The sequence below is a fragment of the Engraulis encrasicolus genome, chromosome 7 (genome assembly GCF_034702125.1).
Source record: "Engraulis encrasicolus isolate BLACKSEA-1 chromosome 7, IST_EnEncr_1.0, whole genome shotgun sequence".
NCBI lineage: Eukaryota > Metazoa > Chordata > Actinopteri > Clupeiformes > Engraulidae > Engraulis > Engraulis encrasicolus.
Window position 1 is genome coordinate 40729463 of NC_085863.1, and position 19919 is coordinate 40749381.

The 19919-nt window shown below is 43.6% G+C and overlaps 1 protein-coding gene across 1 annotated transcript; it reads right to left on the bottom strand.

Moving 5' to 3' along the window:
* ywhag1 (3-monooxygenase/tryptophan 5-monooxygenase activation protein, gamma polypeptide 1) lies at positions 1-18379 on the bottom strand. The gene is made up of 2 exons (XM_063203552.1): positions 18153-18379; positions 1-4421 (listed from the first exon to the last, which is right to left on the bottom strand). Exons 1-2 carry the CDS (start codon positions 18237-18239, stop codon positions 3765-3767), a joined length of 744 nt encoding a protein of 247 aa, XP_063059622.1. The 5' UTR covers positions 18240-18379; the 3' UTR covers positions 1-3764.
* Between the last annotated feature and the right edge of the window lie 1540 nt (positions 18380-19919).

Here is a 19919-nt window from a genome sequence, read left to right on the forward strand (position 1 = left end):
TATGTAACCACACAGACACCATGCTGTTGATTTTGTTTTATTCAGAGTCTTTCTTTGCATTTTTTGTTGTTGCTGTTTCGAGTGGACAGCACCATCGGTGATGGCTATGGTACACCACAGCCTTTGTTTTGGAGCCAAGTGGAGCTGGGCTTAGGTTGCAGGGACACTCTTCATTCAAGCTGTCATGACCAATAGACTTACATCAGATTTTGTCATTTTCAGTCATATCACCGTACTACATTCCAGAGGGGTTACTTGTATTGAGCAGTCAGTCAAAAAAAAGTTTTCTACTTTAATAATTTGCTGCATAATTGCCTCTTACGGTACTTCATAATCAACTCCTGACATACTTTTTGAAAAGGCTTTGGGCAATAAATAATCAGCGCTCTAACCCACTATGCAATAATAGACATTAAACAACCTGATTTATTTTCCTGTCCCTTGAAGCAAACCAAAAGCTCATGATGACAGATAGATGAAGAATATAAACCATGTCAGAACAATGAAGTGCAACACAAGAGAAAAAAGGAGATTGAGGAGAAGACAAGACACCAAACAAAACAAAACAAACATCAAAACATAGCCGGGCCTTGTTTAATGTCATTCCCTTATGATGCCCTGTTGTACAGTAAGACCCTGCTGGAGTGTCTTATCATTGTGTTCATCATTCTGTTTTTAATCTTTTCCAAAAGAACAAAATTCAAGATTCAAGACTTTTTTGAATCTTGTTCTTTTGGAAAATGTCCCTGTCATTCCGGTTATGTCTGGGGGCAGAATGCTCTGAGCTGAGCTAACAACATTGATTTTGGGGTGGAAGAGAATAGGCCATGACGGGATGCCAGATGCTAAGGCTGCAAGTACAGTAAGCTTTAGCAAACACCACTCTATAGCTGTGAGACTGATGAGACTGCTTGGCACCAGAGTAGCTGAAGCCAAAGCCATTTCTGGACCCCCACACATGGCAGATCTATCCAAATCATCAGTTTCGTCCAACACTGTCTCTCAGCAAGACACTGATCGTCTACGGTCCTCTCTCTTCATTCCACCTCTATCTCTCTCCCTCTCTCTCTCTGTCTGTAGTAGAAGAAGACGTTTTTTCATTCATTTTTAACACCCATTTATTTTGAATCGTGACACTACTTATAAGTGTACAATACACTCCATAGAAATAGAAGAAGATAAAACCACCTTCCTATCTCAGATTTTTCTTTCCTCTTTGGTCTTCCCTCCGCACCTGTTTCTACACTATTTATCCATTTACATCCATTCATCTATCAATCCATCCATCTCTCCATGCGTCTATCATTCTATCTATGCATTTGCCTGTCATTCTGACAATTGATTTATTTTTCCCCTTAGTAATCCATTCAAGCTAAATAGCCCAGTGCAGTCCACATACAATAAGACAATACTGTAGGTAGCGCTGATCACACAAAGCTCAACAAAAACAGAAAATAAAAAACAGGGCAAAATGAAAATGAAAAACTGACCCAGAGCATTTTAAGTTCACTTCCATGCCTGGCGTATATACCCACCAACAACAGCAGCACTGAAACATGGCTAGATGAATGTTAACATGTTTTAATTCAATGTTTTTATTGTCATTATCATTTTTTGTGCAATCTCTACAAGACTCACATTTAAGATTCTCAGGAGACAGATGAAAGTAAAAACAAGAGAGGAGAGAAGAATTGGAAGGAAAAACAAAAATGTAGAATAAAAAAGCAATCAAAACGTATAAGAAATACATGATGGTCCGTGAGTGAGAGTCTTACAGAAATACTGATTCTGAAGAACACTGTTCAGTCTTAAGTATCTCGTTACATGACATGACTGTTCAGAGCACAAACCAAAACAAATAAAAACATTTAAAGAGCATCAAGTATTTAGCAATGTATTTATGTTTTCACTTTGACAAACACCAGACAACATGTTTTAGCTAACACTGGTGTTATGCTTTTAGCTTTCATCTTGCTTAAGTTTTTTAAGTCATTTTATTTTCATAAAATCCAAATACACGAATTGCATGTCACCGTAGCAAAATCCATTACAGATTATTTGATGGTCAACAATAACTATTTCAGTAGAGTGTACGTACTTAACCCAACAGAGCAGGTAAATTAAAAGCAATTTGCAAAATAAAATCAATACAATGTAATAAATAGAAAAAAAAATCAAACTGTAATTCTAGTCTTTTTAATTTTTTTATATGAATACATAACATCTACAGTTTCAAGTTAATAAAGTCAAGCTATTGTATATAAATACATCACCGGCATGCACGATACTGTAGTAAAGAGAATATCGGAGCAGTAATCAACTCACACTGAGAAACAGCATAATGGACAAATGCATTTCTTGTAAATTAAAAAAATAAAGTAAACCAGCACAAATAAAAAAGAACAAAAAATAATTTTCACAAACCTCGAAGCTGCTTTAAAATTACCTTCTGTAGCTTGAGTTCTTCTCTCCCACACTGCCATCCACTAGTCAAGGCTAATGTTCCAGTAGAATCATGTTCAATAAAGAGTTAAAGGGATTTAATTTCAAGGTGATTACGTATATTTTATGATTTATCGTTTCTTTCATTGCAGTTGATTGTTTTTTTAAACAATTTATTTTACCTAATCTTTACCTAATGACTATAATGGCATGTGTTTTTTTAAACTAGGTACATTACTTACATGAATTATAATAATAATAATAATAATAATAATAGTGATAATAATAATAATAATAATAATAATAATAATAATAGTGATAATAGTAGTAATAGTAATAATAATAATAGTAGTAATAATAAAATAATTGTTGATTTCCTATGTAAATAACTCAGGGGAGGTCAATATTTTTTATACTTAAAATGCTTCACAACTTGAGGACCAATGAACTTTTAGTAACCACAGTAATCCTTAAGGTGGTCTTTTTTTTACTGGCTAACATTAAAGCTTCAGAGAATCACTGAACAAAACGGCAGCCTTTGGGATTCCACTTTCTCATTACATTTGACACCAGGCACCTTTTATTCTAACTAGCTAGAACCATCCTATTGTTTAGCGAGGCAAAGACATTCAAGTTTTTTTTAATGCATGATTTGTTTTGTGTGCGTGTACTGTACGTGTCTGTGTGTGCATGTGCATGTTTATGTGCATGTGTTTGCTCAAGCTTTCGTACTTCCGAGATTTTTTTTCCCGACAATCGCTTCTCGTTCAATCACACAAGGTTAAATAAAGCAGCTTCTGTTTTTGCACGTGTTGCACTACAAGAACAGTCCCTACGCCAGTTGAGGGGTTGCCGTGGCATCCTCCTGACACTTCGCACAGGCCGACTGGCAGGCCTCTACCTTTTTAAAGTGGTGACATGTAAAACGTTGCAGACCAACATTTTTTCCCCTCTCACTAACTATTCTAACCTTTCATCTTCTCCTTCTATGCATTCTGCTGTTTTTTTCCCTTTTATTTTTTCATTCACATCAAACTTGTGGAAAAATAAAGACTGCAGCCAGAAGTGGTTACCATTGGCAAACGACTGACAAAGTCCCACCTTGCTCCCACCCATTTTTTTGGATTACTTTTATCATTTAATTTTTTTAATCTTCTTCTTGTTGCTGTTGAAGGTTTTGCGAGCACGCGTGTTGTTGTGTTTTTTTAACTCTTTTCTTGAACGAACAACTAGGAACTGTAATTTTTTTCTCAGAAGTGATAACAATTATTCACCTCTTCAAATCTTGCCCTCCCTTTTCATTTTTTCTTCTTCTTCTTTTTTTAGTTATTACCCTCTCCGCCCTCCTCGTCCTGCTGGTCGCTCGTCCACAGCGTCAGGTTGTCTCGCAGCAGCTGCATGATAAGGGTGGAGTCTTTGTAGGAGTCCTCGTTGAGGGTGTCCAGCTCGGCGATGGCGTCGTCGAAGGCCGTCTTGGCCAGATGGCAGGCCTGCTCGGGCGCGTTCTGGATCTCGTAGTAGAACACAGAGTAGTTGAGCGCCAGGCCCAGGCGGATGGGGTGTGTGGGCTGCATGTGCTCCTTGCTGATCTCGTGTGCCTCACTGTAGGACTTCTCAGAGGACTCGACGACGGCGGAGCGCTTCTCGCCCGTGGCCACTTCGGCCAGGTAGCGGTAGTAATCGCCCTTCATCTTCAGGTAGAAGACCTTGCTCTCGTGCTGCGTCTCGCTGCAGTTCTTGATCAGGAAGTTGTCCAGTAGGTTGAGCACGTCCTGGCACACGGCCTCCAGCTCCTTCTCGATCTTCTCGCGGTAGGCGCGCACCATCTCCGTCTTCTTCTCGTTGCCGTCCGCCGAGGTCTTCTGCTCGATGCTGGAGATGACGCGCCAGCTGGAGCGCCGGGCGCCCACCACGTTCTTGTAGGCCACCGACAGAAGGTTGCGCTCCTCATTTGACAGCGCCTCATTCAGCTCTGTCACCTATGGAGAGAGGGGACACAAGAGGGACAAACAGAGCGATTGATATCATGGAACACAGCAGCATCCAAAACAGTAGAGTTGAGAAATTGGGAGGTTCTTCATAGAGTAAGATGAGGGGGAAAAGAGAGCAAGAGGGGACTGAGATCAAGAAAAACAGGAGGATCCAATAACAGTAGAGGTGAGAGGTGGGATGTTTTTCATAGAGTAACAGGAGGGATAAACAGAGCGTGAGGGATACCAAGATTGCGGAATACAGCGAGATCAGAAATAAAATGTAAAGTTCTTCATGAAGTGGCTGTTACTAGGAGCTTTCTGTCTGGGCACGTGTTGTTGCTAGGTTACCTTCAGCGTCTTCTGGGAGGCTAGCACAGTTAGCTTTACTGAAAACGTCCGCGTTATGTAACCCGTTAAGACATGGCGTTACAAATTTGCTGTTAGCAGAATGGCAATGACAAAGTCGTAGAGCATTACTAAAGGCCCTGTGTTATGTCATAGCATTGTTGAACTGTGGTACTTAACTTTTCCTATTACAGTGTGCCACTGGAGGTACGGTGTGCATTAAGGGGTTAAAGGTGGACTGTCTAGGATGTGGCCAGAATGGGTACTGCAACTATGCTGCTCATGAAACTGTGCTGCATGTTGCCAAATTTGATCTTTTCATGAATATTTACAAAATAATAAACCAATATTTACTAGTTTAACCAAAGTACAGTAAGTTTTGGAGCTGAAAATGTCTATCTCTGGAAATTCATAATGGCGGACAACGGAGAAGATTCAATTGCAATTTTCCCAGTCATAAGGAAGACTTAGAATTTGATGGTGGTGGTATTCATATAAGTATTCATGAAAAAGGTAACATTTGTGAATGGGTAGCATGAATTCTGGAAATAAACTAAAACAAATATTACAAGGTGCACCTTTAAGAAATATACATACCTACATAGTTGTCATTAACTCTGAGTAAAGTAGGCCTATATCAAATAATTTGTAAACACACAAGCATGTCCGATTCAGTAGCCTATCACTACACAACCACAAAACTGCATAAGCAGCAACCAAAAAAGTCTCAGCTTCAGGGTTGCCAAATAAGACTGATGATTTTTGCCCATTTTTACCCGCAGACGGCTTTCCTAAGCAGCCCAATTGGGCAGGAAACCGCCCAATCTGGCAAAACTGCTCGGCCTCTGGGTCTCTAATAAAGCGTTCGGTGGTAGTGAGGGTGATTCTTTTCCTTAAGTGATAATGTAGATGTAATGACTTATCAAAACCTCGCCGAAAATGATTGAAACCAATTTAATATCTTTGTAATCACAGTTTGAAATCATATGCATTTCTATGGCTCACAGCTGAGATAGTCTGGGCTAAGATGGCGCTGCTGAGTCTGATTTTCTGCTACTGCTTGGAAACGCCCACTGCCAGTCTAGTTTGATATAGGTCTATGGGACAAACACCACTCTAGTGCTCCTGCATCACCATGACAACACCAATCCACAGCAACAGTTGAAAACCATAACACAAAGATGGCCAGAGAGAATACAAGAAGAGAATAGTCTTACTATCTCTGGTATAATACACACAGACTTAGAAATGGTGGGAGCACCACAAACAAGTTAATCTTGGTAAAAAAAATATATCATATGATCGCACAACTATATTTGAAAGCCCAGAATATGGGAACAATGGACAAAATATTTAGTGAATGTGAGACACAAAAAATCTCTTCCATGTGAGTTTTTCTTTCTGTGTGTGAACACCAAATGGACAAAGGGCAGAAAGCGATTAAGCTGCTTTTCAATTTCACTGATAATTCAGCTTCTTTCGATATGACACGTCAAACACCTGTGTAGGAGTGATTTATGACATGGCTTCTGATTTATGTCTAATTCATGTCTTTCGAGTCTGGCCCCAAACACAACGGTCACATTAATCTTCTGTGAAAATGCACTGCCAAAATATAAATGAATTAATGAATAATGACCACAGCAAACTAGTACATTTAGCCTGGCTTGCCTAGTACGGTGTATATTATTGCACAAGCTAGAACCCCTTATCACAACTAGCAAATCAGAGATATATGTTACAATGAAGACTGTACATTAATCATTAGTTATGAAATATTATATTTAATTTTACATTACTATCGGTAACACTCTATTTGACATGTAAGGGTGTCATAAGAATGACATGACACATGTCAGGAACGTAGATGACACATTATTGATGTTTATGTCAGTTGTCACAATGTCTCATTGGAATGCAATTATTATTTTACTTGTAGTGTTTTCTATCTGCATTGACGGATCATGCTGAATCTGGCAGGTGATACCACAGCCTCTGCCCAAATGGCAGCAGCTCACAGGGCTCTTTGGCTGAGGCATTTCTGAATCAGCAGTAGCTTTTTGTGGGAGCTCTGGGTATTTGACAGATTGGGAGTGGGTGGAAAGGATGACTGACTCCAAGTCTCTCTCTCTCACACACACACATACACACACACTGGCTGGCACTCTCATTCTCTCACTCTATCCTTTCTCAATCTCTTGATTCTACCCCGCCACCCACCACCCACTCTCTCGCTCACACACACACGCACACACACATACAGGTACATACACTGGCACACTCACTCTCATTCTCTCACTCTTTCTATCCATCTCAATCTCATGCTTCCTCCCTTATGCTCTCTCTCTCTCTCTCTCTCTACTCGTTCATGGCTGGCTCTCCCTCTTCCTTCCTCCTGTCCTTCCTGTTATTTGCAATGCATGCATGTGACACTCGAACACATCAAGGCCTCCCCACCCACATACCGGCACACTGACAAAACACCTTATCAGAGTCTCACCACACAGCAAACCCAGTAAGTACACTGTGCAGACGATAACGTCTATTGACACAACACGCGTTTAAACATTGGCAGTTCTCCTCCGTTGATTCCCATCTGTGCGCAGCGAATGACTAATTACGTCTGCATAATATGCACCCCGACACACAGTCAAGCGTCGCTCGCACCAAAATTTCCACCGTGAGTCATTCAAAAAGGACCTATAGCATATCCTGATGTTTTGATGGCAGCAATGATATTCTGAATGTACGGTAAAGCAATAGCATACATTAAAAAAGACAGAAAAGCAAATGAGCTGAGATAGCCATGACTTGATTAGATGAGATTTAACAATGCTTCCATTTGCTTATTTACGAGACCTTGCCGTTTTATACCGCCTCCTTGCACTCTCCCTTTCAGCTCCTGAAGACCTCCACACACAAACACACACACAGACACAGACACAGACACAGACAGACACACACAAACACACACACACACACACACACACACACAGCAGTGGTCAAAGTGCCATCTATCACTATGCCATCTCTGGTCTCCATGGAAACTAGGCGATGGGCTTTTGTTTGAGAGGGCCGTCTCTCTCTCTCTCCTCTCCTCCTGCTGCCACTGCTGCTGTTGCCATAGTCTAGTGTCTACTGGATCAAGATACCGAGAGACTGAGGTAGGCAGCAGGAAAGATGGAGAGAGAGAGAACGTAGAGAGGAAGAGATAGGCAGAGAGGGAGATGGGAAGAAAGGTAGAATGGAAGGGGGTATAAGGAAACCTACTAGCCTAGTGACTACGGAGAGATTGAAGTGAGGGAGAGGGGGAGAGAGAGAGAGAGAGAGAGAGAGAGAGAGAGAGAGAGAGAGAGAGAGAGAGAGAGAGAGAGAGAGAGAGAGAGAGAGAGAGAGACAGAGGCAGAGGCAGAGGCAGAGGCAGAGAGATGGGCATATAGACAAGGCCGGGAGAGCAAGGAGATTATAAGAAAAGAGATGGGAAAAGATATTGGTAGAATGAAAGCGGATATAAGGAAAGATACAGAAGGATAGATAAAGAGACATGGCGGTAAAGGGAGAGAGAGAGAGAGAGAGAGAATGTTAGAGACAGATAGGCAATCGAGAGAAAATGGGGATATAAGGGAAGAGGTGGGAAGGGGAGAGAGAGAGATGGAGAGAGAAGGCACAAGCCATTGCAGAGCCATGCATGAAGAATGAGATGGAGGAGGATGCTGAGCCGGAAGTGGTAGAGGGAGGTGGAGTAGGTAAGGGGCGGAGAGAACAGGCTTGATGTGTGGGAAGAGTGTAGTGTAGTGTGATGAGAACGTGGGGGGTTGAGGGCAAAGTAGACAAGCTCAAACTCCTCCTGGAATACACAGCAGCAGCAGCAGAATCAGCAGCAGCAGCGGAATCAGTATCAGTGATAGGCTAGCTATAGTGTTTCTCAATGGAGGCGATAAGAAGACAGATTTGAGGGGTTGGTGCTTAGTTGCCATTGGGGGGCATTAGTCCATTTTATTGTGTAATACTAAGGGGGGGATTGGCAGGGTTATGATGAGGTCAAGGGGGTGTGAATAGGAGGCTTATGATGAGTTCCAGGGGGGGGGGGGGGATGGGTGTTTCTTGTTCAAAATAGGTTGAGAACCACTAGGCCAGCACAATCAGCATCGATTGCTGTGATAGGTTGGCAAATTTAGCCTCCGCCTCTGTGGCTACTGTAGGCTCACAGCAACATCAATGGCAGTGATGGACTCGCACAATCAGTCTCAGCCTCATTGGCTGCAGGCCTGCATGCAATGTGTTAATTCAACATTTACAGTGTATGAGGAGAGTAGACTTTTGTTGTACTCTTAAGTGTTGAATCGCAAACTGAAAGATTTACTACACAGCAGTATCAGTGGCAGTGATGGGCTACATAGCGGCATTGTAGGCAGCATTTGGCCAGCAGCAGTGTCAGTGGCAGCAGCAGCAGCAGCAACAGGCTATCCACATCATGGTTTATGACAGGAGACATCCGCGTCACGCCATGAGCTGACAAACACATACTCTGAGCTGGCAGTTCCTCCCTGCCGGCTGCACACACACACACACACACACACACACACACACACACACACACACACACACACACACACACACACACACACACACACACGATCTGATGTGTTGATATGAGCTACCTGTCGAACTGAGCTCACAATTCATTAAAACACACGCTACAGTAGGCTATTGTTGTTGCCGTTGCCTCTGTACAGATGGGCTTGTCACTTTGATGAAAAGACTCAGCTATACCATAACAACATTGCTACGACATCACTGGGAGCCTTAAGGATGGCATTGACTTGGTCACGACACTAATGGTGACAATTTGGCCGTAACAAAGCCTCTGCAAAAGGGGCTAACAGCCTCTTGCCACAAAGCAGCTCATCTCGATAGAGCACCACCTACGCCTTCCATCACAACCACCTGTCATGTCAAAGATCGTCTATAATCCTGGACCTGTTCGTTTTTTACTTGTTCGAATGGCACGACCAGTTGGTTCTGTTTCAGGTTGTGTCATCTATGTAGGTCAGCCAATGGAGTGGACTGGACTCTGGACCCGCAGCACAGGCGTGTTAGGAAAGACAAAGGATGCGGAAGATGGGGAAAAAGGAGGTGGAGACTTTGTTTTATGGAGGGCCAAGGTCCGTCACACTTGACTGTGTGCTTAAGTGTCAGCTAGACGGTGCCAAGAGGCAGGGGCAGGAGGGTGGGAGCAAGGGGGTGGAGGCCAGGAGTTCCCAAACTGAGGGTTGGGACCCCTAGGGAGGGGGGTCACGGAGGTACTGAAGAAGGGTGCCGACAAACTGATTGATTGACAGACTGATTGCCTTGGCATTTTTTTGGCCATTAATATTGCGAGATTTTAGATGAATAGTTTGTCCGCAAATATTGCTAGAAGTCCATTCCTAGGCTAAGACGCGAAAGACGATAGGGGTTCTTAAGTCTAGTAGGGGGTTCCCGCTGAAAAAGTTTGGGAACCACTAGAAGAGGGTGAAGAGGGAAGGGGGGGGAAGTCATTTGAGACGTTCAGATAAGTATGGACTTCCAGGAACGATGTGGGAGGTCACATGATATGAGGAGCGGAAGCAAACTACCATGAAGATGAATCATCTGGACGAACTTAAGAGCAACAGTCATCACTACTCTTTGCATAGAACCTTCATTTATATACATGTGTCCCTACAAATATTGGACCTGTGTTACTGCGCCTAAACAACATGATGACTTTTTAAAAAGAATATACAGTAATGATTTTGATGTCTTTAAAATAGTCTTAGTCTTTAACATAGGAGATCATGATCAGCAAATTCTAATGCTTCCTTAGTGTATGAATTCTATTTCGGAACATAAAAAAAAATACAAATAAATAGGCATATTGTGATTGCAGTGGCATAATCATGAAACTATTAAACCTCTTACACACTGTACCGTACATCATCAAACACCATACACTTCATATACAATCCCACAGTTATCAAATGATCAAACCAAAGGTCTTGCATGACCTGTGTTGTCCTCAGCTCTAAATGCTGCTCACAGTTTCTATCACAAAGTGCACACACATGCATACGTATGTACATGGGGTGTGGCTGTGAGATGACAGATAACCCCCAGGAGCAGGTTGCAAAACACGCCTTTGGGCCCAGCTGTGCTGTCCAAGGAAAAGGGCTGTTTGGATCGCCATTTCACAAACGACTGACTATTCTATGAACCTATAGCTTGTCACTGGCTCAGAACTTTGGTTTTTTTTAGAGTATGGTATCATTATGGATCTATCTGCTGCCTTTTTATTTACAGAAATATGGAAAAGGGATTCACCCTCCTTCTCTGGAGGTATAATACTGTATGTCTGAATCAACTGCACACAAAGAGAAATTAAGTTCAGCTTATTTATTTACACAATAAGTTGTAGATCCATGGACGCCGTCATTATCCCCCGAGTTCATTATTCTGAGGTGGGAGTGCTGTGAGGTCCCCCCAGTTCGCTAGAGGGAGGTCCCACTTCGACTGGCGTTGCAGTGCACTTTCCTAAGTGGCAGGTAGGAGAGGTCCCATGCCCAGCTAGTTTGGACAGGGTCTGGAATGCGCCATTAGATGGTGCATTATTATACTCTACATCAGGGGTTCCCAAACTTTTTTCCCTGTGCACCCCCTTGTACATTTCAAATATTTTGGTGTGCTGATGGCCGTGCAAGTATGGATTCACTGCTTATTCACTGCATATTAAGCACAGTCGTTTCTGGGGAATCCTCTTTCCAATAGCCTTGAAATTAAACTACACTTCAGATGGACCCTTACAGCATATAATGCAACATAATATTAAGAACTACTTAATGTTCATTAATACTGGATAAAAACTACCATATCCGCCATTGCTCTACTCAGCTCGCGCACCCCCTCAAGGCAGGCCACGCACCCCCAGGGGTGCACGCACCCCAGTTTGGGAAACCCTGCTCTACATTAAAAAGGAGGTACACAATGGTTCTGCAAAAGAGACTGGCCCATAGACAAGCTTTATACTGTAGGTACACAGTAGTACTTCCATGTCTCTCTGAGCAGAAGAATTCTTTGATGTTTCCCCTCAGCAGCAATGGTAATGGTGGATGCAGCTCTTGTGTAATGTGTGCGCTGGCATTCTCCTTGTCCATCTCCAAAAAGCACATTAATTGCTTGTGAGCAGGACCGCTGACAGCTTTTGCAGGGCCCGGGACAAAGTAATTTGGAAGGTATCTCCACTCAAGACATACAGTACATACAATGAAAAGGGGATCCAATTCTGGGGCCCCTCTCTCCCTGGGCCCGGGAGAACGGACCCCTTTGTTCCCCTCTGTTGGCTTCCCTGCTTGTGAGTGCAGCCTAGTGATATTTAGTCATCAGGGATTGACAGGCCCTCTTATTAGTAATGCTACCTTGGGGATTTGAATGCTTGCTCTCTCTCTCTCTCTCTCTCTCTCTCTCTCTCTCTCTCTCTCTCTCTCTCTCTCTCTCTCTCTCTCTCTCTCTCCACTCCACTAAAAGGTGGGGTATTGTGAGGACGGGCATTTGCTGTAGAAAAGCAATCGACAAGACAAACAATCAGCTATAAGACAGAACAGTTCCGTTCAATCACTTTACAACTTCGCTCGTTTCCCAAAGTCTTTACTCTCCCTGAAGCTCAGGCGTTCTTATGACGCGATGCTATCGTGTGCTCAGTCAGTCCTTTCCAACAACTTTCATTGTCTTGACTCTCTCTCTCTATCTTTCTCTCGCTCTCTATCTCTCAGACCCAGTCCCCTTTTCTCTTGCTCTCGTTCTTTTATTTAACAGAGTCTATCATCACTTACTGTACTGTCTCCTCTCTCTCTTTCTCCTTCTCCTTCTCTGTCTCTCTCTCTCTCTCTCTCTCTCTGTCTCTCTCTTGCTCCTCCTAAGTGAATACGACAAGGCTTCCTGCTGAATGCTCACCACTCTCCAGGGCCCATGGGCATGGAGACAAAGTGTACTGGCAGGACAGCAGAGAGATGAGGAAGTGAATGCACAGCACAGCACAGCACAGCACAGCACAGCACAGCACAGCACAGCACAGCACAGCACAGCACAGGGGCTGGTGAGAGCGAGAGGGACTGGAGGAAACGGCTCCTGTGACAATCTGAAGACTCAGCAGAGGCACGAGGGTGTTGGGTGGGCTCGTTGGGGTGGGTGGAGGTTGGCTGAGGGTCTTGCATCAAGCGCCTTTGTTGTTATATAACCACCCATAACTAGAACAATATTTCTGCTACACTACAGTAAACTGACATGAGCCTAAAAATAAAGCAAACCCATAAAAGATTCACCGTGAAAAACAAACGAGGACCTAGCATCTATTCTTGTCCCCTTTAAGTGGCAACTGTGGTTAAACCTGACGAACAAAGCTTGTGACGGCAACAATGCACAGCTCAGCGATGTGTAGCGTCTTCCTCTCGATTAATTTTGTGCTATACCTATGAACCAGGCCTGCAGGCGGCTTTGGCCGGACCGGGGGACAAAATAATTTGAAGGGCCCCTCACCCAATACATGCAATGTATGACCCTGCAGAAAGTCCAAATTTGCCTTGCTCCATCTGCAGTAGGCCAGAATGACTATGTAGATCGATGACGAACAGGTGCCAAAATGAAAGATCACATCATGACACGTAATGGCACACTTGTGTGATAAACCATTTTAGCCTTAGACTTGACACCACAATTAAATTCAGAAGTGTATAAAGTACAAGTCAAAGCTGTCTTGCGGTCTATCTACCTCATTAGCTGCAATGGAATAGATGGTGTATAAACTATGTAGGTCATGTACTGGTGTTGTAATTACATCAGTAAGACTAATTCTTCTTTATACATGTCTGATTACATTGTGAAGCCTTGCTAGAGTGTTATTTGATTCCCCTCAATGACATGTTCACCATATATATTTTGCTACCATCACTGACCAAAGAGAGGCCATGATACTGTTCTATACTACTCTTAGAGTAACATTTGTAAAAATCACACAGATTGTCATTGCGCTGTGAAAGCCACAACCGTACTGAAGGCTCTGTTCTACTAATCTACAAATAAGTAGTAAATAACTGAACAGAACGGGTTTGGAGGGCTGCAGCATTAGTCTTAAGTGTAAGCTGAAGGAGGTCTTTGGCTAAAAAAAGGGATGAACTGAAGTTAAAAGGGCTTTAATATAAGGGCTAAATCATAATTGATTCATTAAAAACGTGAATCAATGATAATTTAGACCTTATATTACAGCTGTTTTAAAAAAAATTTCGAACCGTGCCTTGGATCCTTCATCTTTTTATATATATATATATATATTTTTTTTTTTTAAATTTGGGGGGGGGGGGGGCTTTTTGCCTTTATTTGTGACAGGACAGTGAAGATCTTGGCAGGAAGAAAGTGGGAGAGTGAGAGTGGGAGTGGGAGTGGGAGGGAGAGACAGGGAAGAGTCGGCAAAGGACCCGAGCTGGAATTGAACCTGGGTCGCTGGATCCGTAGTCTGGTGTCCTAACGTTAGAGCCACGGTAGGGTCGGGTCCTTCATCTTAAGTAAGCAACCAGCTTTAGTCTAGACCAGGTCACGCCAGGTCACGATGCTTCGAGCAGGTCTATCATACGACTACAGTACCCACCTGATGGCTATGCAGCTCAAATGTTGGATTACATTAGCCTTTGTTTCCTGGTTTAGCTCTTGTTTACGTGATCAGATGCCAGTATTACATGTCTACAATGCAATGCTGGAGTCACTGTCAAGCATGAGGCATTACCACAGAACAGTCACACTATAATGACAAGGCATACATGGACTGAGATTCAGGGATCTGCTCGTCAATAGGACATCCTGTGACTGATGATAGAACTAACAGTGAGAGAGAGAGAGAGAGAGAGAGAGAGAGAGAGAGAGAGAGAGAGAGAGAGAGAGAGAGAGAGAGAGAGAGAGAGAGAGAGAGAGAGAGAGAGAGCAAGCATTCAAATCCCCAAGGTAGCATTACTAATAAGAGAGCCTGTCAATCCCTGATGACCAAATATCACTAGGCTGCACTCACAAGCAGGGAAGCCAACAGAGGGGAACAAAGGGGTCCGTTCTCCCGGGCCCAGGGAGAGAGGGGGCCCAGAATTGGATCCCCTTTTCATTGTATGTATGTACCCTGGGGCGGGTGGTGGCCAAGACAGGACACACCCCGTATGCCCTCTCTACTGCAGTGAGACAGCCTTGATACACCCTGTGTATCTGCTGCAGTGAGACAGGCCTTGTCAATCAAGGTAGTCTACACCCCATACAGCATAGCCTCTGCTGCAGAGATGGGACAGACAGGCCATGTCAATCAGGGGTAGTGTACATCCCATATGTGCCATGGGTGGGGAAGCCGTAAGGCCGTCTTATCCGGCGCCCGGCACAATTTTAATGATGTTTCACATGAATGAAATATGACATGCTTTGTAAAGCAATCTTTTTACATTTACAATTACATTTGCAAGACAATTAACTTTTATTTTCTGGGGACCTAGTGAAGGTGGGGTCTGTTGTAAAGGTAGCCTTCTTCAATATAGGCCTAAAGTGCAGGGGAAATCCTGGTTTGTGTTCATAATATGGCCCTTGGAGGACTTTATAAAATTTGAAGTTGCACTTGGAAGGAAAAAGATTCCGCGACCCTGCCATATATAATATGCCTTCTGTTGCCGTGAGACAGGCCATGTGCGTCAGGGCAGCCTGGGCACATCCTCTGCTGTAGTGATGAGACAGACAGGTCACGTCCATCAGGAGTAGTCTACCGTACCCTGACGAGACACACCCCATATGCCCTCTGCTGTGGTGAGACAGGCCACGCCAATCAGGGCGTGGATGCACACCATATGCAGAACAGAGGCGCTACAGTGAGACAGAGGGACAGGCCATGTCCATCACAGGGTACTCGACACTCCTGATGAGACACAGGCCATATGCCCTCTGTAGCAGTGAGACAGGGCATACCCATCAGGGTAGTCCTGAAACGCCCCATGTGCCCTCTGTAGCAGTGAGAAAGAGTGATGGATCATGCCCATCAGGGGTGCTGTACCCTGCCGAGACACACCCCATCTGCCCTCTGCTGCAGTGAGGCAGACCATGCCAATCAGGGCAACCTGGGCACAGCCCATATACCTATGGGCATCTTTGTGTGACCCCCCTTAGAGTGTGAGCTAGCCAGAAAATATACATTTAAAAAAAAGAAACAACAGCAGGTGAATTGGCAGGTGTCCAGGCCTGTCTTCAGGGTGCCCAACCCTTCTGAGACACACCCCATTTGCCCTCTGTTGCAGCCAGGGGTGGGGTGGGGGCCCACAAAATGGCTGCACTATTACTACTATAACTAATAACTTGCCATGCACATGGTGCTACTCCACCCCTCTGTAGCATTTCAACCACCTGCTTTGTATGACAGCTCACTTATTCCTCCCGTTCCGACCCCACCCCTCAGACTCAGCAGGAGGTAGACTACACTACAGACAGGGGAGAGAGATTTAAGGATACGGCAGGCACAGTGGGCAGACCACTGCTAACTGCACGTAATTTGCAGCACTGCACTGCCGATAAATTAGCAGGTCTGACGCCAAAAATGCTCTGTGTGACTATGCCCATCCTCTTAATTGCCTGTGCACATATCTAGTAGGGCATATTATGGCCCGAGGCTTTCCAAGACTTGACAAAAATGACAGCGCATTTTCTCTTTCATGACCACCTCAACTCACGGCGAATTGCATTATGCGCTCTCCATCGCATCGAGCCGATGAGAGAGAGAGAGAGAGAGAGAGAGAGAGAGAGAACCGGAGAAACAGAGAGAAAACCAGAGAAACCAAGAGAAAGCCAGAAATATAACCATGCATCGTATACAGCTACGGTCGCTGTGTCACGTTACATTCTATGATCGCTTGGAGGTCAGACAGCGCTTCCGTTAGTTGTCTTTTCCTATGTAGTATTTCCCTTCCACCCAATTCATCACGCGCGGACGGCCAACCCGTTATGAATAATGCCATATCGCTGAAGTGTGAGATGGAGTCTTTGTGAGATGGAGCCCAGATGGACCAGCGTGAAACCGCGGAGCCCATCTACACGCAGCAGTCTGAAGACGAGCTATTGTGCGCTCCCCCTTAACTACACTGACCTCTCTCCTCCTCCGTCGCAACCTCCTGTAGCCTACTTCAATTCCTCACAGGCTTTTCGCAATTGCTTAGCTGATAAATTGGACAGCTGGATCGGAAGAAATGGTGCAGTACGGCGACTGCACCTTGGCACACTCTGCGACACGCCTTAAGGAAGAGAACCTGCCTGCCTCATTGCCTATCCCACGGAGGTCGAGGGAGCGAGGAGTTGGATGCCAAATGTTACCATAACCGTTATTGCATAGACTGCAATATGACAGCGACCACCGGTGACACATCTAGCCGTGCTTCTTTAATCATAATACAGCAGACAAAACCCATTACAAGGTGTGCGCTTACTTAGATATAATGCGTAAACAGAGCATCCTTAACGGCGTGCTCTATGGGTAGATTTGAAAGCAATGCACATCTTGAGTAGTGGCCTGCTTCACGGTGGCAAACGGGGTTGATGGAGCCAGACCAAGAGAGCGTATCTCTCCCGGGGTGCACAGGAAAGGGACGCTGCCATTCATTCCCATTGTGAATAAAAACTATGTCTGACTCTGACCACTGTAAGATAGCGAAGATATAGACAGGCGCCTACACCCTGTCTAACTACATGTCGGCATGGTTAGGCAGGTTAGCCATGGTTGCGCATTTTCATACTGAGCTTTATAATCAAAGTAGGCGTGATAGTGCCAAAGTCTGATCAGAAGGCTCTTATGCCCATGCTGCTGAATTGAGAAAGACCTGTCAAAAGGCACCGCCCCAAGATCAAACAGTCTGCATTTGTCAGCCTTCTCCCGTTATTTGATTCTCTCGTGAAAATGACTTTTCACACAGTCGCCAGGCTTATTAACTGAAAACAAATAGACTTGGGGGTCCATTGACCACCAGGGACTGTAGTCTGTGATCTTGTTTTTTAGAGTGGCTTTGATTTAGACTGCTGGTTGCATTTTCTATAGACTGGGCCAAATATTACGCACCAGAGAATGGAGGGCTGATACAGCTACATCAAAATAATCTATAATGCACCTGACTTGATTATTAAGAACCGATGAATGTATGAAATGCGGACTGTTCGTAAATTATATTCAATTGACAAACGATACGTCAATTAACATGACAAATCGTTGGATAGCAAGTCCGATTGGGCATCACTCAGTTAAGCGCAACTATCAAGGAACTGCTAATCCTGCATATGCGCGCTTTTATTGAAACTGCAGCAGAATTATGATTCAGCTCAACTTACCGATTTCATGGCAGCTGCCATATCGTCATATCGCTCTGCTTGCTCCGCCAGTCGGGCTTTCTGAACCAGCTGCTCGCGATCAACCATTTTCTACAGATGTCAGCCTACGTTTATGAGTAAAAATGGTTCAATTGAGATTTTTTTTTAAAAAAAATCGGTTCGCTGGAAAATGCAATGGGGTCTTCAGTGTGCGGAGGCTTCTCCCTTGCTGTCTGCGCGTGCCGACTCCGATGGGATACCCCCTCCCCCTTCCTACACTTTCTCCTCATTGCGTCACCACTAAAAACAGGCGTGCCTGTGCGTAATGATGTAACCATGCAGCGTCACTTTTGTGGGAAGCTTAGTGTTAATGACTAGTAAGAATTTATCAGGCCTTAGACAAAGTAGTATGTTTTGGCTGTTCTAACTCACTTTGTTGGTTATAACACGAAACAAATAAAAAGATAGGCCTAATGCATGTAATATAGTATTTATTAACACTCTAGACCAGGGGTGGGATTGGGAAACCATTTTCACTGGAGGGTGTATGTCAAATTTTATAAAGTCCTACAAAGTTCAAAGGTCTTCTATGAACACAAACCAGGATTTTGCCGTACACGGCCCTCTGGACATAGTTTCCATACCCCTTCTAGAGAGACCATAATCATATGCACGTGAATAGGCCACTGAACTAAGATGGATTTATGGATGAACGATGTATGTATGAATGTATATATGGATGGATAGGTGGATATAATGGACAGATGGATGGATAACTTAGCCGCAAGAGATGATTATCACATTGTTGCTGGACAAGGAATATGTGCCTCTCATTAATGTATCATTGAAAAGAGGACAATGTCAAACTAGTATACTGCATTGCATTCGGGAAAGCTGTTGTAATGTTTAAGTTTCTTCAACACTGCCCTATGTTAGGCCTACGATAAATCTAAAAGTTGTAAATTAAAATCATAAGTGACTGCAGGCATATACTTTTCTCCAAAGAAAGTTTATTTGTTGTTTCACAGGTTTAAAACTACAGTCAATTTTGAGGAAGACTAAACTCCAGGAAAAGGCATTCCATATATTAAGGGGGTTACCAATACTTACCAATGTTAAAGTCTATCCTGTCACCATGTGTCCCTTACCAAATAATAATCATTAATAATATTAATAATTACCACATGCCAAATGACAATACCTTCCCCAGTTTAGAGAACATGGTTGAATTCCATCAGAGCTAAAATGAAGACATCAGACTCTTTTAATCTGAGAGTTGTTGCACATTCTGCAGTTGTTTTGGAAATAACTGTCAAGAAACGTTCAGGATGGTTTTAGTGACTTTGGTGTATAATGTTGAACTGGGGGTATGTTTAGGCCACAACCATATGAAATATTTCCCAATTTCACTGGATACATTTCACGTGGAGACAATATTTAAAACTACATGCTTAGTGTCATAAAAAGATATTGCTGTATGATGTAAAAAAAACATAAAGTTGAAATTGAACATTTAGAAGACCAGAAGGCTATTGGGTTTCCACATGAATGAAGTGCATAAAAAATAATATTCATTGGCTCTAACAAGAAAAGATGATTGCTTAACAGGTTCATATGTTGCAATGACGTCCCGCAAATCTCTGGTACAATAACATCTCACAGAACAAAAACAGTTCATATGAAGAAGGATATATATTATAGGAATATAACATTCACCAAAGGGAGAAGGCATAGAGACCTTGTGTTTAGGGACGTGAACCAAAAGTGACTATGTACAAACAGTTGGTG

What these genes read in the sequence shown, in the direction of transcription:
- ywhag1 (XM_063203552.1), bottom strand. Translation starts at nt 18,239, where the DNA reads ATGGTTGATCGCGAGCAGCTGGTTCAGAAAGCCCGACTGGCGGAGCAA. An exon ending in TGGCAGCTGCCATGAAATCG is followed by an intron (nt 4,422 to 18,152) that starts GTAAGTTGAGCT and finishes CTCTCTCCATAG; the next exon opens with GTGACAGAGCTGAATGAGGC.